Consider the following 20,126-nt stretch of genomic DNA (forward strand, 5'->3'; position numbering starts at 1 on the left):
ATATGTCGTATCATTCTGAGTCCTGAATAAAGCAGTGCTCGTGACTGCATGTTACGGTGAAATTGAATCTTACCTCAGATTGCTGACGTTCCTAGAAATCGATGACAGTTATCCGTGGTCCGCCTTCTGATCTGTATGTGTCGTATCAGTTAACAAACGAGTTATTTTGTTATTTTATTAGCATAATCCAGTAGGTAATTGGCAAACTTGCAATCTCATTGGTTACGCAGATGCTATAAATAAATTGATGGACAGCCATCGAAGAGTGAGCGCGGTTTTTTATGCATCATTGAGTTGCATGAAAATATGAAGTGTCTCCTATTTGTTTCATTGATCGTGACATTCTATATATCTAACAGTCAGCAATGGGTTTGGCCAAGACAATACTAATACCACACGCTATCCCTTTTTATCGACTTCAATACTGCTCCTGTACTGAGTAAATGTTCTAGCTCACTGGTCGACTTGACTGCCGAACCGTGAAAAATGTAGAAAGCAAACCCATGACAATAAACATTCGAGTTATTAATAATTTTATTTCTACCAATCACACTCAGCGATCGATACTAAGTATAATGGAACCTAACTCAAAAGGGTTATGTTTATTAGTAAACTGGTTATTAACAGAGAGTTATGCCCTTCAGTTTATCTGGCTCTCTCTCTCTTACGGAGCCCGCCAAAACCACTGAAGCGAATAAAATGGATTTCTTAATGTCACGCGTCAGTGCCAGAGGCGGCAGAGCGTTTTGGAACGTGAGGGAGCACGGCAGGTTTTCATATTTGGAGCAACTTTTTCCGTTCTAGCAACCTTTTTGCTCTGTGACCATTTTTTAGACTGAAGATTTCAGAAGATTCTGCGATTGTTGTTCGCAGGCCATACGAACGTTTTCGAACTTTTCCGAAGATAGACGAAGTTTCCCAAAGACTTCCAGGGAGGTCAAAAACATTCTTAACAGTTTGTAGACCTATATTACCCCCCGGGGGGGGGGGGGGTACTCCCTATAATGGCCTATATGGGGAGGCTCCGCCCGGAAGGGGTACCTTTTTCAGGCTTCAGGTATATAAAAGGGTAGGGATTTCACGAGTTTAAGTATATGAAAGGGTATGGAAATCTGTCATTTGGCTATTTAAAAGGGCCTTTTATTAAAATATTTCGAACAGATGCAATTTATAGCTGTATTATCACAGGTAGCCCAATCTCCTAAAGGAGCCGTCAACATATAGACCACATATGACATTGCGTAATAACGTTATTATAAGAGGGTCTGAATGGGGGGGTCCACATGTCGGTAGTCGGTTAAAAATTCCTTACTTTGTCGGTTGTCGGTTAAAATTTTCGACCTTTGTCGGTTGTCGGTAAATCTCAGTTAAAGATTAAAAGTGCAAGTTAATTATTAATATTTGTTATTTAATTTACGCAGTTTTAAGACTTTAAACTCTAGACGATATGAAAATTTGTAATAATTCATTATTTGGTTGCACTTAAACCTCGTAACTCTGTTTTTTGTGTGGATTTCCACACATTGTTATGATGCAGTTTTTTCCGATTGGGGGGCCACTTTCCGTAATTCAATTAAGTGCTTACGGAAGGATTCGATAGTGTTCGGAGAATCCGACGTTTTGGTGAGATGTAATTAGCAGTCAAGGCAGTGAACTATTCGATCAGTATCGAGTAAGTCGCAATTTATTCCTGAATCTAGAAGCGACTTTGTCGCTCAAAAGAGTCGACTTGTGGCAAGTATAAGGTCTCGACTGTCTCGTAAAAGCGGCGCCGCGAGTTAAGGAATCAACTGCCTAAAAGAGACTTGTTCGCGAAGAGTCGCAGTGAATTTCCTTTAATTTGAAAAAGAAGAAACTCGTATTTATAGAGGCACAAGTAACTCTCTGTGTTAAAAGGATAAAACTCTTTCAGGAAGGAGGATATTTCTCCGTGTTCAAATGTGGGTCAAATGTGAAAAGGGTGAAACTGCATGTTTTTGCAATTGACGGCAAATAGTAACACCATCGGTTGCCGAAAATACACACAGCATGAATGCGCAATGAGTCATCAAAACAAGCTCGATGATCATGTTGTTTTACATGTCTTGGGCTCCGGAATATAATTCACGTACTCCATTTGGCTCTCAAGTCATGAATGATGTCGAATTCAGAACTGCTCAAAAACATTGTCCTTAAAGTATAAAAATAACACCAAATCGTAAAATTTGCATATCGAAACTGTGCGACAAAATAATTTAATTGTTGGTTGAAATTGAGTCCTTTGCCGCTCCTCAAACCACCGACTCGAAAATTAAAGAACAGTGAATATTTCTTGAAGAACAAAATATTACTCTGCCTTTCTAGGCAAGCTACTAAGAAACTATACATTAGCGAAAGCTTATCGAAACGTGCTTTTTCCAGAAAGGTTATAAAACGGCAGCAACGCATTGAATAAAGAAAATAAGTTTATCGAGGAGTTGTTTACACAGGCGATCTGAGACAGTTCACGTGCTTGCACGCAACATTTCTTTTTGAATAAAAATAAGTATCCTTTCTTGTTAGCGGTAAGGGTAGGCTTTTGGTTTCAAAAACTAGCTTTTTTAGGATTTTGGGATTTTATTTCCATGAAAAAATGGCATCTGTCGTAAACTACGTGACGGTGGGGGGGGGGGGGGATATGAACGAGACGGGAAAGTCACGGTCTTTTTCTGAATACTGATTTTGGTAGTATATAGGGTGTTTAGTTGCAGAACACCGATGTTTTTAGCCGTCAAGGTCTCGTGTTTAGGGTAACATCATTAAAAGTAACTGCAGACTTATTCACCTGTGTTGGTAGCCTGAATTTCAGGAGCAGGCGACCAGAGAGAGACGTCTGAAATTCAGGCTACTGTGTTGGCGGACAGAACGCCAATTTTGTTAGTGTTGGAGCATCGCGTGACATCCCAAAAAACGGCAACGGCAACTTAAGGTGTTCCTTGAAACGAAGTGAAGGGTACTTGTTTTCTTCTAACAGTCTTGTGAAAAATTACATGTAATCGATTGATAAGTTCTTTGTTTTCTCGTCTCTTGTCTCGAATTATTTGACTGCAAACTTTAAGGTCTGGTTGAGACGCCGTACTTTTCATGAGCCGAACTCAATTCGAATTTGGGCCGACCCAAATTGACAAAAGTACGCCTCTTGATTCAGACGCCGTACTTTTTGGCCGTTCCGAGGCCGTTCCTAATACAAAATACATTATAATATAAATATGAATTATAAATACATGGCAAAATACATTATAATAATTTATGAATTGGGATCGTCACATGAAAAGTACGGCGTCTGAATCAAAGCCGTTCCAAAGGCGTTCCACAGGCGAAATTCTCGGCCAAGCCAGGCGGGAAGAACGGGTGAGCCGTTCCAAATTGAAATAGCCGTTCTAATTTGATTCAGACGCCGATCTTTTCATGTACTTAATTCAAGGAATTAGGTTCGGCTCATGAAAAGATCGGCGTCTGAACCGGGCCGAAGTTGTTCACTCGTGAGTCGATATTCCAAATGACTGTCAACTTAGATTTCAGTGCTTATATGTACAGTGAAATAATTCATAATGGAAGTCCACACATGTACGCATAGCGGACTTTAACTGTTATTTAAGCAACGTGTTCGTCTCGTACCGATAAAATCAGTTTGCATCAGCAAATGCTCGTCAAATATTACTTACACATTGAGCGAGACTGAAATTTGGAGCGTTCTCAGATCTTCTCAGAAAAGAATAAATTTAAAGGCAGTGTTTTACAAATAAAACAGAAACATGCTTATAAACTCTTTTACTCGCTTCTTCTATTTGTAAGGGATTTTTCTTTTCAATTTTTGCTTTCCTTACAAAACAGCAAATAAAAAACGTGGAACCAAAGGTTAAACACGTTAATGTTTGAGCTTACGGTATTTTCTCGTTTAAACGCCCCCGTTAATTTCAAACTTGGCCCGATAGAGCCGGCGTTTATTTGATTCCAGGAGTTTGTTCAAGCCCTATGTTTCTTAGAAGTGATTTTTTTTTTCATTATTTTTGACAGCAATATATTTAGACATTATTTTTAAAGCATGTTAAACCTTTAATAATTGTTTAAGGGGTTTATTTTCAAATACAGCTTGGAGACCCGGCGTTTATTCGGGGCCCGGCGTTTATTCGAGAAAATACGGTAATACTTAACTACAGAACTACATGAGAAACATTTAACTTCGCTGCACACTAAAACTAATAGAACGTTCCACACTTACCGTTGAGCTCACTGCTGCTTCCATCCGATATTAAATTTGGAAGCTCAAGCAGCCACTGCCCATCCGTTACAATTGCAAATTTTCGCATTTTTCCCGTTAGCGTTTTCGCCAGGCGAAGTAACTTCAGCGAGAACCCGCCAATGCCAAATTAATGGGCCTGCTCCTTTAGCCCTAAAATCTCCGTTAGATGTTTTTTTAGCTTGGAAACACCTTTATGAGGATTTTTTTCCACCAGAACCCGGCTACGATGGCGTTCGATGGCAACCTCCTTGCCTTACAATCACTTTAAGACTTTAACAATCTCGCTCATGGCCTGTCACCACATGAATAACCAACGCGCAGTGAAAATACAAAAAGCGGGACGCCTTGTGGCCTCGATTACCAGCCACTGTTCTACAAATGAACCCCGCTGCTGCTCGAAAAGAGTACAGGAAACTTAAGAATTGACTAAATTTTGAATTGGTGTGGTTACTTCTGAACTAAACATTTCCTAAGCTAGACATAAATTCAAAATGCTGTTCTTTCTGAATACAAACGTCCGTATAACATCGGACCACGTCGGTTGTCGGTTAGAATTTATTTGTCGCTTATCGGTAATTTTTTCCTCGTTTCGTCGGTAGTCGGTAATATTTTTCGCCCTTTGTCGCTAGTCGGTTAACCCCATTCAGACCCTCTTATAAGGGTTTGTATGGGAATTTACCGATCGTAAAAAATAATTCAAAATAGAGGAAAAATATCCAATAAAATCGACTTACTTATCCTCTTCTGTGTAAATCTTGTGTTTCTATGCCGTTTGGAGGCGATTTGAAGCCATTTCAGTGGGTTTTAGGTTCGATGGTTTCCTCTCTATAGAGAGGAAACCAGCGAACCTAAAACCTAACCTAACCTAAAACCTAACCTAACCTAACCTAAAACCTAACCTAAAACCTAACCTCTTATTTTTTACGATCGGTAAATTCCCATACAAACCCTTATAATAACGTTATTACGCAATGTCATATGTGGTCTATATGTTGACGGCTCCTTTAGGAGCTTGGGCTACCTGTGGTATTATTTTAATTTATTAAGCGCTACATAAACATGACAAGAAAACGTCCTATTTTAAGTCCTCGCCATGTCTCTTAGGTATATGAAAGGGGTACCTTTTTTCAGTTAAAGGTATACGAAAGGGGTACAATTTCTGTCAAAAATGGTATATAAAAGAGGCCTTCCAAGGGGGTAGCCGTGTCGCAATGTCGCACGTTTCTGAGAACCCATGTCTCCTAGCTAACAGCGGTAAATGTCGCTGTCGTTTTTACCCCATTGTTTTGCTGTCGCTTCGTGTCGCTGTCGCATTTCAGGCTGTAATGATGTCGCTTGTCGCTTTTAAAATGTTCCATGTCGCCAGTTTTCAGGGTCATGTCGCTTGTCGCTTTTACCCCTTGGAAGGCCTCATAAAAGGGTAAGGAGTTAGAACTTGGGGCGGAGCCTCCCCGTATAAAACTTTTTTGAGTATCCCCCCCCCCCCGGGCTCTATTAGTGGCGTTCTGGAGATAGGAGGTTTGTTTAAAGTCCTACAACATATTACTGCCTTTGACATAAACGATCCTGTTGAAACGATTTGTGAAAGATCACGAGACGGAATACCCCCCACTCTCCTGCTCCGCCTATAAGCGGTGCATTGTTTACGTTGTTTTAATAATGACAAAAATCGCAAGGTTCGACTATAAAATGAATTTAAGCAGTATTAAAAAAAAAAAGTTAAATTCCATTACAAACAAACAAACAAGATGAATAACAAGACATCATTCGCTCGTCAATCGCTCTCCAGTTCTCCAAGCCCTCACAAGCTAAGTTTGGCCGTGAGTTTAGGGAAGACTGGGTCCCAAAATTATCGCAGGCTCAATGTTTCCGTTTGGCGCCAAAGACCGCGCGAATCCGCTATCGACCGATCGACCGCCATATAAACTTCACCCAATATTTGTACATTTGTAGTATTTTGGCGGATCTGTAATCACTAAGATGAGTTTATGGGTTGATAAATATCGTCCTACATCCTTATCCAAGCTAGATTATCACAAGGAGCTTGCAGCTCACTTGAAGAAACTGGTAAGTTATCTCTAGTATTCGGTTGATGTCGTTTCGTCTGGTCGTTTTGTCGCCAGTTTGTTTGTGGGTACACTTTGCCTTAGGTTAAACTTAAAGCTTTAATATGTAACTTACTTGTTTCCAGTAACTTTATAAGCGATAATTAGAAGCTAAAAGGTAAAGTTACGTTGAAAGTTTCACAACAATTAGCTATATTGACATTCTATTTGAAGTAAACTACAGTACTAGCGTAAAAGAAGTTTTTCTCTTGAATCTCGCGAGCCCAGTGGTTCTTAGGGTAGACAACACTATTTCCACGCGATAAATCTCTATCCAGTGGAAAAGTGATTACAAAACTTCATACATTATTGACTGGACAGTGATTTATTCATGTCTCTGTTGGCTCATTTTAAACAATTCTTTAAGTAAGTGTAATGTATCAGTCAATTCCAAGCGAGATCATCCCCCCCGGGCAACCCCGGGGCATTTGACCGCTACTGAGTCCAGATAGTCGGGAATTTGATCGAACTGAAGCCCCGATGGAGGGGCATTTGACCGTTGACAAAATGTGTCATAACTATAAAACGCTTGCGAACTCAAGTGCGCAAAGTAAGTATTTGGTTACGTTAATGTAAAGTTCCTAGTTTCAATGTATCTATCTTTTCCTATTAAAATTGGCTGATAAGTAGGGCACTAGTGTCCGTTTAGACCAAGTGTTAACGAGAAGGTAACTGGTCATTAGCGAATTTGCTTGTACTCGTAGGCAAAACGATCCCGATTCAACGAGAAAACCGACTCACAATGACATTTCAGCCCCGACCGGTGGGGCATTTGACCGTGCAACTGGCCCACATAGTGGGGAATTTGATCAAACATTTTGAAAATCTCGCTTGAAATTGACTGATACATAATGTTGGCTTCATTGGCCCTGAGATGCTGAAAACGACAGTGCAGTGGTGGATTTTATTTTTTTATATCTGTCTCAACAGTTGTTTTTAATAATATATAAATGTATTGTGCGGTATTGACTGTTCTCCATTGTTGAATAGAAAGGATGTTTAACAATAGTCATGACAGCTTCAGGACGGACACAATGTGTAATTCATTACATATGCACGAACCCCACTTGAGTGGGGTTCGTGCATTATTTATGAGCCTAACGAGTAGCGTATCTGTGAAAACCGGTTTTCGAAGCCGACTCGAAACTGACTCGATCGCTCAGAAGCGATATAAGTCTACAACTGAAGCTTTCTAGTTTCGAAAAAGTTGACTGATAGTTTGGAAGAATGAGGCAACGGCATTCTTCGAAAACAAGTTGATTATAACGGCGGAAGAATATAACGAAAGGTTTTGTTTGTTTATTTCACGGGCCGACAGAGTTAGCGTGATTTCACAACTACCCAAGGTTTAAATTTCCGCTCCTACAAGCTTACGAAGATGTTTAAAACAGCAAAACCTCTATAGTTAATAAAACAATTCATGACTTATAGATTAAATCGATGCGCAAATTTATAATAATATGCTTGCTTGCAAAAGTTCTCGTTTGATCTAGCGAGTGGTCGAATCAACACGCGAGCGAGAATTAAATCTCCGCTTCTACAAAGTTTACAAAGCCGTTTGTAACAGTGAAAAACTCTGTAGTCAAGGAAAGAAAATTATTTTAAACGATGCGCCGAGTATGCTTGCTACATTTTTGCGAGCGAATGTTTTTGTTTGATCTAGCGAGTGTCAACACACGCCGACCAGATTTTATCTTCCGATGTTTCACTAACGTCGCAGCAAGAATTAAATCTCTCGAAAATCTCCGCTTGTACAAAGTTTACAACGCCGTTTGTAACAGTGAAAAACTCTGCAGTTAAGGAAAGAAAACGATTTTAAATGATGCGCCGAGTATGCTTGCTAAATTTTTGTGAGCTAGTACTTTTGGTTGACAGGTGCCGACAAGACTGATTTTATCTTTGATGTTTGAATTTAACTTGAGAAGCGTCGCGACAGGAGATAAATTACCACTTCTTCAAGGCTTTCGAAGGTGTTTACAACAGCAAAAAACTCTGTAGTCAAAGAAACAAGTCATGATATTAAAAAAAATAACGCGCCGAGAATTCCTGGGAATGTTTTGTAAGCGAAAGATAATCACGCGAGCGAAAGTGATTGTCTGTTGATAATTTTAATTAAAACACGCTCCAAAATATGTGATTTCATATTTCGTTGTATGAAAAGCGCTAGCGTCACGACAGGAATTATACCTCTGCTTCCACGATACAAAAAGTTTATAGTATATGTGGCGAAAGGCTCTGTAGTCACGATGAGCAAATACTCGTTGGAATGTTCAATGTGTGATAGAATGTTTGTTTAAGCCAAGCGACGGCAATTTCTACTGAATAAATAAGCGCCGTCACGAGCGTAATGTTCCTATCATCGGTTTTTTGCGTCTCGGCAAGAGTAATACCGCAGCTTCTATAAGATGTAAGAAGTAAAATCGAAATAGGATATTGAGTTAAAACAGTTTTAAAACTGGATGCTTGCTTGCCAAGTTTCGCATTTAGTTGCTTAGAAACCAGGTAGTACAGGGTGTCCCTTGATAATTCTTTAGCTCATGTGCACAACAATTACTGAATACCTAATGAATTACACACTCTGTCCGTCCTGAAGTCCTAATGTATTCCATGAGCATTGATTGGATACAGGGATTGACACTTGATGCCAGCATAATTTGTGGCATAAAGCTATAGTGGGAGCATCAGGCATACATGTGTTTTCGGCATAATACAGGATTAAAACTTGGCGGTCACATGGTCGCAAAACTGAACTCACTCAACACTGCCCAATACAATAGACTTACTTTTCACCTGGGTTTAGTTAGTTAAAGGTAAAAGCGTGGGAAGTTTTTTCACGTAAAAATGGTTTTAAAAAAAATGTTTGTGTTAGTAGAGAAAATTTGTGGACAAGTTTATTTTTGCCTGGGCCACTAAGAATTCAGGGATACTGGCCCAATTCATAACTGGCGACGAGGATAACTCAAGCGAATTCCACTACAGCAACACTTCACTTAATCGTCACCTTCAAGCGAATACGCTGGATAAACAATGGCAAAACATGTTCAGTTCTCAACGCCACGTGCGCTGGCCGCCATTTGAGTAAGGCGCGAAACCAAAGTTGAATACATTGTCGTCAAAAGAAAAACTTACATCGAAAGATTACATCGGAAAATTACCTCAAAAGATTACACGGGACGATCACACAATTGCCGAAGCGAAATGGCGAGTGTCTTACCTCCATTTCCTTCATTTGCTGTCCACGAAGACAACGTTTCAGTCGGCCCACGTTGGAAAAAATGGCTGAAACGTTTCGAAATGTACCTCGCCGCTCATGATGTGAAAGATGACACAGGCAAGAGAGCGCTGCTACTATACTCCGCTGGTGAAGAGGTCAGCGATATATTTGAAACACTTCCAGATCGAGGAGAAGATAAGGAATATGCGAAAGCAGTGACTGCTTTGAATGCTTATTTTCAGCCAAAAGTAAACAAGACCTACGAAATTTACATGTTCAGAAATGCTTCTCAGAATGCTGGTGAATCACTAGATTCTTACTGCACACGGCTGAGGCGTCTTGCTCAAACATGCGAGTTTGAAAACGAAGACGAAGAAATCAAGTCACACATAGTCATGTCCTGTTTATCTTCACGATTACGGCGAAGAGCCCTACGAGAAGACATGAATCTCAAAGCATTACTCGACTATGGCCGTGGTATAGAAATGTCTGACAAGCAAGCTAAAGGAATCGAGCAACAGGAAAAGTTGGCCAAGGTAGCAGAAGTCCAAGCGGTGAGAGAGGAAAAATCAAAGTCCGAGAACAAGAAGTGTTACAGATGTGGAGGAAATTACCCTCATAAAGGACGACCTTGTCCAGCACTGAATGAAATTTGTAAACATTGTCGCAAGAAAGGACATTTCACCAAAGTATGCCAAAGCAGATTAAATTCCAAGAAAGTTAATACAGTGGAAGAGAAAGATAGTGATGAATCCACCGATGAAGAGTACACTTACCGCATCACTCTCCATTCCATGCGTGACAAGATTCAACCATTTACTGCTGTTACCATTGGAGGCAAGAAAGTGAAATGTCTCATTGATTCAGGAGCGGGAGTGAATGTCATTGACACATGTTCTTTCAATCTACTGGAGAACATTGACATTACACCTACCTCGAAGAGAATATATGGCTACAGATCTTCTAAGCCCTTGCCAGTCGTTGGCAAGTTTGAAACTGAAATCAAGTCTGGAGTAACAGGCAAATCGATGGTCACGCAATTCTGCGTTGTTGATGGTTGTGATGGAAACTTGATAGGTTATGAGACGGCAACTGATCTCGGGCTATTACACATAATTAACAGTGTGTCGACACCCGTAGTCGATAACATCATTGAGGATTACAAAGATTGTTTTGAGGGCCTGGGAAAGATGCAAGGCAAAACTGCAAAATTACATGTTGATGACAGCGTAAAGCCACTGGCCCAGAAGTATCGCAGACTACCATTTCACATCCGTGATCAAGTCGAGGCTGAGCTAAAGAATCTAGAGGAACTTGACATCATAGAAAGAGCTGAAGGTCCAACTCCCTGGGTCTCTCCGATAGTGGTGGCCCCAAAGAAGACAGGAATACGTATCTGTGTTGATATGAGAGCGGCCAACCAGGCTATAGAACGGGAGCGACATCCAGTGCCCACTGTAGAAGACCTGATCGTTGATCTGAACGGAGCCACTGTTTTCAGCAAGATAGACTTAAACCAAGGATATCATTAACTTGAGCTGGACGAAGACTCCCGTAGCATTACTACTTTTGCTACGCACATTGGTTTGTTTCGTTACAAGCGACTGAGTTTTGGAATCAACTCAGCAGCTGAAATCTTTCAGAAATCCATAGAAGAAGTGCTGCAAGGAATTGACGGTGTTAGAAACATTTCTGATGACATAATAGTGTTTGGCAAGAACCAATCTGATCATGATGATGCCTTACAAGCTGTTCTTCAGAGAATGAGAGAACACAATCTGACTGCAAACCCTGCCAAGTGTCTGTTCAACCAATCATCCATTGACTTCTTTGGTCATCACTTCTCGGCAGATGGCATCAGTGCAGATGATAAGAAGGTTGCATCCCTCATTAATGCCAGTCCCCCAAAGAATGCAACTGAGGCACGCAGCTTCCTCGGTTTGGCACAATACCTCGCACGTTTCATAAAGGACTTTGCCTCCATCTCTGCTCCAATCCGTCAACTTACGCATCAAAATGCTAAGTGGGTGTGGGGACCAGAACAACAACACGCATTTGACCGCCTCAAAGCCAGCATGGCAACTTCAGAAATCATGAAATACTTTAACCCCTCACTCAAAACGGAGCTAATTGTTGATGCCAGCCGAGTTGGCCTGGGAGCAATCCTCACGCAAGTAACAGCAGATGGAGGAACAAACATTGTAGCATATGCCAGCCGCTCACTCACAGACTGTGAAAGCCGCTACAGCCAAACCGAAAGAGAGGCCCTTGCAGTGGTTTGGGGAATTGAGCACTTCCACCTATACCTCTATGGGTCAGCCTTCCAAGTTACCACAGACCACAAGCCATTAGAAACTATCTTCAACAACCCCACTTGCAAAGCGACTGCGCGAGTTGAGAGGCTACAGCTACGCCTACAGCCATACAAAACCAAAGTTGTTTACAAGCCAGGAGCAAACAATCCAGCTGATTACATGAGTCGACATCCGGATCCTAACCAATCACAAGCCTCCAACCATCTATCAAGAGTTGATGCATACATTAACTTTGTGACCAATAATGCTGTGCCCCAAGCCGTTACGCTTCAAGAAGTAAAAGATGCGACGGCAATTGATGAAACTTTACAGAGTTTAGCAAGAGTGATAGCAACTCAAAAGTGGCACGAAGCTGGAAGAGATGTCAGTCAGTACCAGCAGATCAAGCAGGAGTTGTCAGTGTCAAATGGCGTAATTCTGAGAGGAACCCGCATAATAGTTCCCGAGAAGCTACGAGATCGAATGATTATGCTAGCTCACAGTGGACACCAAGGAATTGTCAAGACCAAGCGTCTTCTGCGAGATTCAGTCTGGTTTCCAGGAATAGACAAAATGGTGGAGCAGATGGTCAAAGAGTGCCTACCGTGTCAAGCCGCGAACCATGATAAGCCAGTATGCGAACCTTTACAAATGTCCCCCCTACCACAAGGCCCATGGCAAGAGCTCTCAATAGATTTCTGCGGCCCCTTTCCAAGTGGAGACTACCTGCTTGTCGTGACTGACGACTTCAGTCGGTTTCCAGAAGTTGAAATCTTGAGGTCAACATCAGCAAAAGCAGTGATTCCTCACCTTGACAGCATTTTTGCCAGGCAAGGGATCCCCAATGTAGTAAGAACAGACAATGGTCCACCATTTAATAGTGAAAGTTTTCAGATGTTTGCCACTCAACTTGGTTTCACACATCACAGAATAACTCCTGAATGGCCCAGAGCAAATGGAGAGGCAGAAAGGCTGATGAAGACACTGGAAAAAGCAATTAGGACAGCCGTCGTTCAAGGCAAGAACTGGAAACAAGAGTTGTTCACCTTCCTTCGACAGTACAGGGCCACCCCTCATAGCACCACGGGGAAGTCTCCTTCGGAGTTGCTGAATGGACGAAAACTCAAGTCCACATTACCTCTGATTCAGTTTGATCAGGCATCCCCAGAGATCAGACAAGCTGATGCTAAGAGAAAGGAGAAGATGAAAGAATATGCAGACAAACACAACCATGCCAAAACCACGAACCTCAATGTTGGTGACAAAGTGTTGATAAAGCAATCAAAACAGAACAAGTTGTCTACACCATTCAAGCCTGAACCATTTGAGATCACAGACAAGAAAGGAAGCATGATTACAGCCCAAAATGCAGAACACACCGTAACAAGAAATACCTCATTCTTTAAAAAGCTGCCTTCTAACATAGCTGTGCATCCCATTCCAAGTGACGAGGAAGAACAGTCTACACCCTTCATTGATGCAGCAGAAACAATTGAACCAATTGAAACAGTCGAACCACCCACAGTTACACCAGTTGAACCACCTACAGTTACACCAGTTGAACCACCTACAGTCACACCAGTTGAATTACCCGCACCTCGCAGATCAGCAAGAGCAAGACGAGTGCCTGATTGTTTCAAGGACTATGTTACTTGAGCATTGTTTTAATCAATGGCTTGATGAAAAGGAACATTGTTGTGTGAACATTATCTGAACTTTTTAAAGATTGTGTTACTTGAACATTGTTTGGATCAATGGCTAAATGAAAAGGAACATTGTTGTGTGAGCATTGTCTGGACTTTTCAAAGACTATGTTTACTTGAACTTTGCTTGGATCAATTGCTCAAAGGAAATAACTTGTGTTAACATTACTAGGACTGACAGATTAAGGAAATAAGCATGTTGAGTTTCGTTATTAAGCTTTATCTAACTTATTATTCAGAGGAAAGGAGAGATGTAGTGTCGTTACATTGCGTTACGGTCATGCGCACTAGGAGTCGGTCGAGTCGGGAGTATGAAGGATTGCTGTAAGATACCGTTGGAGAATAAATAATAAGTATATTCACAATCAAGGACTCCATAGCGATCAAGCACTGAAGTTAATTTTTAGCCCTGATAATAGTCCCATTCATCCTCGGAGACCCAGGGGCAGTTAGTGGGGCGAGGGAAAGGCGAAAATGCGGGTAGAAAATAGCGCGAAACTGCGAGGAAAAAAATCAGCATATAAAAGTTGTATTGACTGAAAGTGCCCCTGGGGAAAGAGTCTTACCAGACCAGTTCAAAAAGCTCTCTGAATACTGCCTCCTGATTGGGCAGAAAAATCTTTTTTATTCCCTTTGTATTATTCTGCCCAATCGGCGACCAGCCTTTTTGGTGTGTTCTCACACGAAATATGTTACACAAAGCCAGTTTGCTCGCCATATCTGTCTTGCTTGTTCACCAAGAATTTGCTCGGGAAGGAAACGTTTCGGCTAGTGCCTCCTCAACTTGGATGTGAAGTGTCGGGAAAATTTTGTCTTCAGGAAATATGACCATCATTTGAGTGCTACAATTGGTGCTGCACGCATTACACGCGCACGTAGCTACAATCGGTTGGTCGACGGAAAAATTTACAAAATGTAAGGTCTTGAAAGTTTGTTTGGAAATAGTTTTTGACTTCCTATAATCTTTAGCTTAATATAACTTACAACACATTGTTATTTTAATTTATTACCATGATATTCAAAGTTGTCTTTCTTATTACTATCTTTTCTTTTAATGTAGATAAGGTATTACCTTTTTTGTAACTTTATTTATTTATTTTTTGTTCTTCATTTTCTTTTTCACCTCCCGCCTCGAATAACTAGGCTAATTGCGGGAGGTGAAAACTATTGTAAATAATATGATTGTTTAAATAAACTTTTTTTATTGTTATAGTTTCGCTTCCAGCTGCGATCGATCTTCTATTATCTCACCTATGAAAAACTTAGGAATCGCTGCTGCACACTTTGCACGCGTAGCTAGACGGCCGCTTGACACATCTGCCGCGTAAAAAATTACTCTTGTCTGGAAAAGTTTCATGTTAAGCTGTCATTGGTCTTCCCAGAAAAAATCTGAAAACATCCATTACAGCAGTGCAACTAGCATATCGCACACAAACTTTTAAAACTCGCAAATAGCATGCAAGTGTTACGATACCTGCGATCGACCACAATCTGAAGAATCCGCCGTTTCTTCGCGTGCATGGCCGTCAAACTTTCGACGTTTTCAACCAGGGGAGGCACTAGCCGAAACGTTTCCTTCCCGAGCAAATTCTTGGCGAACAAGCAGGACAGGTATGGTGAGCGAACTGACTTTGTGTACATATTTCGTATGAGAACAAACCAAAAGGACTGTAGTCAGGCTGGTCGCCGATTGGGCAGAATAATACAAAGGGAATACAAAAGATTTTTCTGCCCAATCAGGAGGCAGTATTCAGAGAGCTTTTTGAACTGGTCTGGTAATTAAGACTCTTTCCCCAGGGGCACTTTCAGTCAATACAACTTTTATATGCTGATTTTTTTCCTCGCAGTTTCGCGCTATTTTCTACCCGCATTTTCGCATTTCCCTCGCCCCACTAACTGCCCCTGGGTCTCCGAGGATGAGTCCCATTACATGGCATAATAGTCAGATATTTTACTAACAAAAAAAAACATAAAAATTAAAATAAGTTAAATATTGACAGTTAGGTACAGCAGACATTATTTTTTTTTTTTGTGACTTTGTTAATTTGGGCATGTAACAGGGTGCAAAGAAATTGAATTTTCCAGCTTGCCTTTCCAGGATGTACTAGCCCGAAGGTCATTTTTACTAGCCCCCAAACAATTATAATAAGAACGATGCTTATGATGCTTCACTTGCTGTCGGGCAAGTGAAGGGTTTCGTCCACTAGCCCGATTGCAAAATCCACTAGCCCCAGGCTAGCAGACACTGACTTCTTTGCACACTGATGTAATCTGTCAAATAATAAATAACTTTGTTATTGGATACAGCTGTTGTTTGTATTACAACAATATATTACGCTTATAACCTGTATTTCCAGTGTTTGTTACGGGCCCATTTTTCTTTGGACTGGTTGGGTGCAGAAGCCATTTTTCTGGGGAAGGAGTGGGGCAGCAATTTTTTTTAATGGCATAATAAATTACAAATATAATAGCTGCTATCAAGCATTATTTGGAGAATAATTTAAAATGATAGTCCATTTTCGAGGGTGACACCAGTGGGCATCATATCTTAGTTGGATGTCATATCCAACGAGTGCAATGGAGTAATAAATTGTTTTACTAAAAAAACCATGAAAATATTAGTATTTCTTGCTAATTTTATTTTTTTAAAAAGCAACAGAGACCATGTTTGCCAGGCATATTTCTAAGCAAATTTAAACCCTGGAAATATGTTAACCAATGCTCCAGTTTTTTGTAAACATCAAAATACACGTCTTGCTTTTTTTTTTCTTCAGGTGCACTGTGGTGATTTTCCGCATCTGTTGGTTTATGGGCCTTCAGGGGCTGGGAAAAAGACAAGAATCATGTGCATACTGAGAGAGCTCTATGGTGCTGGTGTGGAGAAATTAAAGATAGAACAACAGAGTTTCACTGTAAGTGACATTATTGTACAATGACCTCGTCTATTATTTGTTGATAGACTTCAGTCTTAAAGCTGATTTCCAGTCCGAACTGCGCAGACTCGGGGTTTGTTTTCGTTTTTGTTTTGAATTCGTTGAAACGTTACACTTCGGTGACAGCATACATGAAGTTTTTTAGTCCGCCATTACGGTTCGTTTAGTTCAAGAATTGCCGATGAGCTGAAACGTCGGTTTGAAATAGCGTCAAGGTTCTGCTACTCGTTATTATTTGTTCTGCAAGGATATCTGGCGTTAATAATGAAGAAAAAGGTAAGTTGTCACAGAATTTTTAGTTTTGCTTGTAAACATTCCTTCGTGTGAGGCTCATATAAACATTGCAGCCGAGATTGCACAGTACGGACTGGAATTCATCTTTAACTCTTTACACAAGCATTCTACAAAAACTTTCTTCGCAGACAAAAACAATTGATGAACACAGAATATATGTCATGTTCTATATTTATAACTGCTGAAATAATTTTAGTCTGATTAACAAGTCTTGCACCATTTTAAAATGGGTCAATTTTGTAATTCACAGAAAAAAGGCTGTGGATGAAATGCTTCCTTGCCAATTGAATGCTTCCATGATATTGTTCATGCATGTGAGAAACAGTTCCCTCTAAAAATAGACTTGCCAAATGTTCTGTACATGTTAACCAACTTTGTTTCTTCTTTTTACACATCCTGTTCTTTTCTTTTTCATCATTTACATTTCATCATTTACTGCATGTATATATACGCTTCTAAGTTGTTTAACTAGTGTTGTTTTTATTCAAGTATGTACATATTGTCTTAATATTAATTGTAAGTACTATTTAACAATTAGACTACGAGCCCGAGTTTTCTATGAGCGAATAATCAACGAGGCGCAGCCGAGTTGACTATCGCTCATAGAAAACGAGGGCGAGTAGTCTAATAGTTTTAGTAGAAACTCTAAAGGATTGCAGTCCAAAACCTACCGTTTGGTGTGCACTTTGAAGACAAAAATCAAGAAAAATTACAGCTTAAAGAGCTACGCGCGCGCGACTGTTTTCTATCGGCGAATAGAAAACAGTGGGAGAACCAATCAGATTCGCGGATTTCCAATAGAACACAGCTGAGTTTCTACTTAAAGCATTTAGTATGACTGACAAATTTGTCATTACTATTACTGACAATGTGTTTTTCTTTGGTTCATCAGACGCCTTCAAAGAAAAAGATTGAAATGTCAACTATCGGTAGTGCTTATCACTTAGAAATCAATCCAAGGTAACAATTTTATTTTGCTTTTAAACAAGACTCTATTAGTGTTCCAGATAAGAGGCAAGTCTCAGATCAAAAACCCAATAAGCTGCCCCAACAAATTTGATAGAAAACTTCTAAAATGGTGGGAGCAGTGCGAATTTGACCTTTTGGAATTCCTTGTTGACAACTTATCTGGAACCTTGCTTTATTATACCTATCCATAGTAACATTATCTTGGTGAGGAGTGAGGTTTAGAAATTAATGTACTTTTATATGCTTGTAACTTGCATTAGACTTGCCTCCTATCCAAGGGGAACGTAGGGAGTACACTGTAACAATACTGCTAGTCACTTTATGCTACAGATAACATAGTTAAACACGAGCAGCACTGAGCCATCTACCTCCTTAACTTCTTTGGATTGGAAAGGGCTTTTACTTTTCTGGATCAGATAAATCCATATTCCTCAAAAGTACATGTAACCTTTTTTAGCGAGCTTTCTGTAGAGAAATACAACCAAAGCTGTACTCTTAGAATAATTGCAGGGTGCCCAAAGACTCTTCTGTAAGAAATCTTGGGTGCCAGCTCTTAAAAGCTTTCATGATAGCAAAGTTACGCTAGTCACCCAAAGGCAAAAGTAGATCACCTGTCGCCCCCAGGCTCTGCTAGAGCACAGCTCTGACAACCTATTATTTTTTCAAGTACATTATTTTGTCCATTTGTTTTTATTAAGTGCTTTTTCGTTGTTTTGCTTTCAGTGATGCTGGGATTCATGACCGTGTTGTAATCCAGGAGCTTATTAAAACTGTGGCACAATCACACCAGTTAGAATCATCAACACAAAAGGAATTCAAAGGTATTTACTCTATTGATTTTTATTAAAAGATGACTAAAAGTCTGTTCATATTACAGCCTGCTGATAACTGAAGCATTAAGTTAAACCTAAACATTTCTGGTGAATGTTTTTTCTTTGTATGATTAATAAGTAGAAATGCAATAAAAAGTTAAAACCCACTTAAAACAACCTTAAATTTAAGAACCTGTTAGGCTAAATTTTTCATTTTAAACCCCCTTTTCATAAGAACCTAATATTTAGCCTGAAATTTTCAATTGGTTCTTATTTTACAAAAATGAAGGCACAGATGAAAATACACGAGAATAACATTTTTAGTCATTAGACATGCATGCTAGTACTTTGCAAAGATACATTTACTGTTTAGTTATCATCTAAACCGTATTTGTGTAGTTATTTAATACAGCAATATATACCATATCACATTATGCCCTGTAGTTGTTATCTGTGCTCATTGCTAGTACCCTTATCAAATTGAGAACCTACTTAAGAACCTAGGTAGCCTAAAATCCTGCTAGATACCATTTCTATGAGAACCTAATTAGGCTAAAATGGAAAAATCTAGGTTCTTATCTGCGGGTTTTTACTGTAGCTGATGTTTCTAACATAACACTTGCACTTTGTTTACAGTGGTAGTCTTAACAGAAGTGGACAGACTCACAAAGGATGCTCAACATTCTTTGCGAAGGACTATGGAAAAGTACACAACAACGTGTCGGCTGATTCTGTGTTGTAACTCGACAAGCAAAGTTATTCCAGCAATTCGCAGTCGTTGTTTGGGTGTCAGGGTTGCCGCACCTTCAGTTGACGAGGTGCGTTTTAGCCAAAAATTGTACCACATACCCTTTTTCCACCGAGCCCCTCAATTGGTGCCCCAATACCAATAAGTGTTCATATTATGTAAAACATTCCTCTTCCTTTTTTAATCTATAGCACTGTCAAAGTACATTGAGGTAATCCATTTTTCATCTTCCTCTCATGTCTTTTTACATTAGAAAACAACTGGTCTTCCAACAACTGTTATTCCCCAATTTTTATTCGAACGAAAAATCTCTTTTTTTCCCAATTTCCACTCTTGGGTGTTCCCCGGGGGGGGGGGGGGGGGCACTCCCATATATGAGCTATATAGGTATGTGCCGCTGTGAAGGGTATGGTTTTCAAGCAGTTTAGTCTGGGATAGGGTATAGAAATCGGAAAGTTTTGATCTAGAAAAGGGTAGCATTTGCCGGGAAACTGATCGGTGGTATGACGAATTAAGTCCAGAATAGGAATAGAAACTTAGAAGAGAAAGAGTTTTTCCTAAACGTTAATCAAATCATCGCGGCATCGTTGTTGACAGATGGTTTGCCATTAAAAAACTGATAGTAAAACAGTTCTAAAAAATGCAAGTCTGGGATAGGGTAGGGATTTTCGTTATCTAGTCTAGTATAGGGTTGCAAAAATCAGCAGAGCATGGTCTGGTATAGGGTAAGGGCTTTAAATTCCCAGCGGCACACCCCCACCCAAAAATATACAGGGTGCCCCCCCCCCCCGGG

General features: G+C 40.2%; 1 protein-coding gene across 1 annotated transcript; it reads left to right on the top strand.

Annotated features, from left to right (window-relative positions):
• The first annotated feature begins 6,163 nt into the window (after positions 1–6,163).
• Positions 6,164–19,548, top strand: LOC144654183 (replication factor C subunit 3-like). Its single transcript, XM_078514270.1, has 6 exons — positions 6,164–6,328; positions 16,352–16,489; positions 17,697–17,764; positions 18,497–18,594; positions 19,222–19,403; positions 19,525–19,548. Exons 1-6 carry the CDS (start codon positions 6,242–6,244, stop codon positions 19,546–19,548), a joined length of 597 nt encoding a protein of 198 aa, XP_078370396.1. The 5' UTR covers positions 6,164–6,241.
• The last annotated feature ends 578 nt before the right edge of the window (positions 19,549–20,126 follow it).

This window comes from Oculina patagonica, chromosome 5 (assembly GCF_052425735.1).
Source record: "Oculina patagonica isolate OP01 chromosome 5, crgOcupat, whole genome shotgun sequence".
NCBI lineage: Eukaryota > Metazoa > Cnidaria > Anthozoa > Scleractinia > Oculinidae > Oculina > Oculina patagonica.